The 3,765-nt window shown below is 51.7% G+C and overlaps 1 protein-coding gene across 16 annotated transcripts in view; it reads right to left on the reverse strand.

Moving 5' to 3' along the window:
- Wnk2 (WNK lysine deficient protein kinase 2) overlaps positions 1–3,765 on the reverse strand; it is a 118,465-nt gene that overhangs the window by 18,991 nt on the left and 95,709 nt on the right. For 13 of the 16 annotated variants that reach the window (XM_031359733.1, XM_031359726.1, XM_031359734.1 and 10 more), the window contains 2 exons: positions 2,047–2,135; positions 1,276–1,955 (listed from right to left, as the gene is read on the reverse strand). In XM_031359733.1, the coding sequence (XP_031215593.1) occupies positions 1,276–1,955; positions 2,047–2,135 (769 nt within the window). The remainder of the gene's footprint in view (positions 1–1,275; positions 1,956–2,046; positions 2,136–3,765) is intronic. The other 3 variants (XM_031359730.1, XM_031359722.1, XM_031359720.1) reach the window with 1 other exon arrangement.

Here is a 3,765-nt window from a genome sequence, read left to right on the forward strand (position 1 = left end):
GTAATCCTGGCACACCTGTAACCCTGGCACACCCGTAACCCTGGCACACCTGTAACCCTGGCACACCCATAACCCTGGCACACCTGTAACCCTGGCACACCTGTAATCCTGGCACACCTGTAATCCCAGCACTGGGGAGGAAGAGACAAGATAATGCCTATGACATCCTGGCCAGAAAGTCTAGACAAATTTGTGAACCTCAGGTTCAGTGAGATACTCTGTCTTAAAACTAAGGGGGGAAGTGATGAGATGCTTGATCTTGACTTCTCTGAACTCTTCATTTGCATACACAATGGTGTGCATGCATACATGCTCACTGACATGAACATAAACATTCATTCACACACACACACAAACCAATCAATAGACACCAAGTAGAAGTGATTTTTCTCCCTGCAAATTTAGGGAGAGACAGCAAGTATATTTCCAGAGGGAGGTTATCTGCCTGTGGGTCTGTTGGGGTCAGCAGACAAGACTCCTTCTTTAGGATTCAGAGCACAGATTAGTTTGGAGGTCTTAAGTGGTGCCTGCTCCTCCATTTTCTCACCTCAACAGAAGTTCCACTATGGTCACTTGGTCCTTGCTAAGAGCCTCAAGACTGGCAATCTTCATGCCCTCCCCTCCCCAACAATATTGCAGAAGCTTTGCAGTCTTAGTGTCTCCTCTCTCAGGGCACCTGTAGCTGCTGAGCTCATTTAGACAGTTGACGCAAATCCCTGCTCTGCAGCCACTGTTGGGGTCTCACCAGTCACCCGCCAGAAGCTCGCTTGTCAAATTCATTCTACCCTCCCACCCTGAAGGGCAGCTCAGGGCATTAGTGATCCCTGATCATAGAGGGACAGAGTGAGTACTTTCTGGGTGAGAGGCAAGCTGAGAGAGACAGAGACAGACTCTGAGACGGGGCAGATCAATAGGGAAGGAAGGAGGTGAGGAAGGACAGCCTGAAGAAGCTGCAGGTCTCCTGATCCCAGTGCATACTCCGAGAGCCGACAATAGTCACGCAGGTGGCAGAGCATGGCTGGCCCAGTGCAAAGACATTCTAGATGAGGCCTCAGCCTGGAGGGTAGAAGCTAATTGGTGTCTTACTGCTCCGTTGCCCTGACTAGAGCCCACCACCGGACACCTCATGGCTTGATCTAAACTCCAACCAATAGAACTGACTAGGTCCAGGCTGGCTAGATAAGCCCTCCCCAGCTAGGTAGGCTACCGTCCCCTCCCTGTGCTGGCCAGGTGAGCCCCACTCTGGCTAGGTGAGCCATGCCTTCCATCACGTACTTTTCCCGCAGACTGCGCAGTTCCTTCTTTATGTCTGCATCCTCAAACTCTGAGTCATTGTCACTGCTGATGTAGGATGACTGGGAGTGGAAGGAGGTGATGCTGATGGTAGGGACCTTCACACCTGCCCTGCTGGGTGTCTCCGGGCCCAGTGAGCCGGCCCTTGAAGACCTGTGCAGGAAGGCAGTGGCCTTCTTCACAAAGTCACTTGCCACACCACCACTACCCGGCAAGGAGGATTGCTTCTGCACCTGGGTCCTCCTTCTTGGGCATTCATCCCCAGAGTCACTGGAGGCAGGCTCTTCAACGCCAACCTCGATGGAGGAGGCTGTCTGTACCCGCCGCACTGCCAGCTTCACCTCGGGGCTAGAGGGGATCTCATCTAGGTAGACATCAGGTGGGGCAGAGTACCGCAGGCTGTGAGGTGATGCCAGAGTCCACTCGTCCTGTGTGCTGACCACGGAGAAGCGGCCCACAGTTTTGGCTGGAGAACTGCTGTCCTGCTGCCCTGGCCGCTTATGAGGGGACCCGGAGTCCCGTGCGCCACGCAGCTGGGCTGGGCTGCCCTCTGTGAAGGTCCCTGGGCCACTCTGCATGGGTGCTACCAAGGCTTCTCTGGGAACACTACTGTTCTGTTCTTTGGGATCCATGTGTGTAGGGACGGAAGAAACAGAGGCATCCTGAGGAAGGGACGAAAATGAAGAGTCTGAGAACCAGCTGAGGTTAGAATCCCCTGCCCGCTTCTGGCTAAATGTAAAGAGTCTCCTTTACCTGGGAGACACCGTGTGCTGTGGGGGAGTCCGAGGCCACCTGCCCTGTGTCGCTGTCACAGCCCAGTGTGTTGCTGGAAGATGACTCTGCTGTAGGAATATAACAGTGTTACTGAAGCTGGAGCGAGAATAGTGAGGGATGGCTCATAGCTCAGAGGCCCGTGCAGTGGGAGTATGGCCACTGGGCAGGGAGGGGTGACATTCCAGGGGCTCTGAAGACTGAATGCACTGTGGTACCCTATCTGTGGTATCTTGGGGACATCACACCCCGGGAGACAGCCACACGCCTGGGGAAGGGAAGATGTGTCATGTGGACTACCCTTATTTTGGATACTGTACTCTGGTGGCCGAAACCTTTTCCCTGATGCCTCTGGCTTTAGTAGTATCTCAGAGGATGTTGTAAAGCAGATCCCAGCCCTACTTAGTGGGGGATAGGGAGTGCCCCCTCCCCCCCACACTCCCCAAGTACTCTGTTTTCAGAGTAGGGAGTAGGATAGTACTATGTTTTTGGAAAGCTTCCTTAGGATGCTTTGAAGAGCCAAGGAGAAAATCCCAGATAGGAGTATGTGTGAGCAGAGAGACCCTTTCACGATGTGGAAAGCCACAGGCAGGCTAGGGCCAGAGTTGGGCCACATGCTACCTGGGATGGGGAAGGGGAGAACACAGACACCAATGAAGTCTCCAGGGGGTATCAGGGAGTTACCACACATCAAGACAAACTACAGACTGACACATGGACTCACACAAGTGTACCTGTTTACTCTATATAGGAACCTCACATTCCAGAGGTCTCGAGACCCAAATCCGGTCTCTATTGTATGTCCCCCACTTGTAGGCAACACTTGATCCCCTTCCTCAACTTTTCATTCCTCCAGTGACAGGCCCTCAGTACCAACCGCACTCCATCTATTTCTGTGCCTGTTATAAAGTTTACCTGTTAGGGGCCAGGTGTGGTGGTACATGCCTTTAATCCCAGTACTTGGGAGACAGGGGCAGGGGGGATCTTGAAATTGAAGGCCAGCCTGGTCTACAAAGTGAGCTCTAGAACAGCCAGGGCCACACAGAGAAACCGTGTCTTTAAAAAAAAAAATTTACCCATTTAGACCTGGATCATCAGTCAGCCTTTTGGAACAATCCCTCTATTGCCTACCACAACCTCTCAACTCTGAGTATAGATTTGTGATGGCAGGTAACACCTCTTATAGGACACAGAGGCTCCATTACTTTTTTTTTTTATGAAAGATCTGGGATGGAGACCTCAGCTCAAGGCTGGCACTGGGTTAGGGTCAACTGAAGAGTTCCAACCTCTTGGAACACTAGCCCAGAAACCAACACAGCTGCCCCTTGGGTCCACTAGGTGGAGCTGGACTGTGCATCTCACTGTGAAGGCAATTCAGACCTGAGGTCACCTTTGCCAGGTCCAGCTAGGTCATAATACTTATCCCGCCGATCCCCATAAAATCTGGTGAGGAACCATGGCACCTTAGAAAGTAGATTGGACTCCTGGGGTGAAGACTCAGATGTCTAATAACAAATCAAGAACCATGTGATCTCAACTACTAGGAAGGCTGAGGCAAGGATCAATGCAAGTGTAAGGCGAGCCTGGGCTACACAGCTCTCTCAGAAGAAAAAAGGGCTGGTGAGATAGCTCAGTGGGTTAAGGTACTCACCACTAAGTCTGATGATCTAAGTTTAATTCTTTTTTTTTTTTTTTTTTTTT

The sequence above is a fragment of the Mastomys coucha genome, unplaced genomic scaffold (assembly GCF_008632895.1).
Source record: "Mastomys coucha isolate ucsf_1 unplaced genomic scaffold, UCSF_Mcou_1 pScaffold7, whole genome shotgun sequence".
NCBI lineage: Eukaryota > Metazoa > Chordata > Mammalia > Rodentia > Muridae > Mastomys > Mastomys coucha.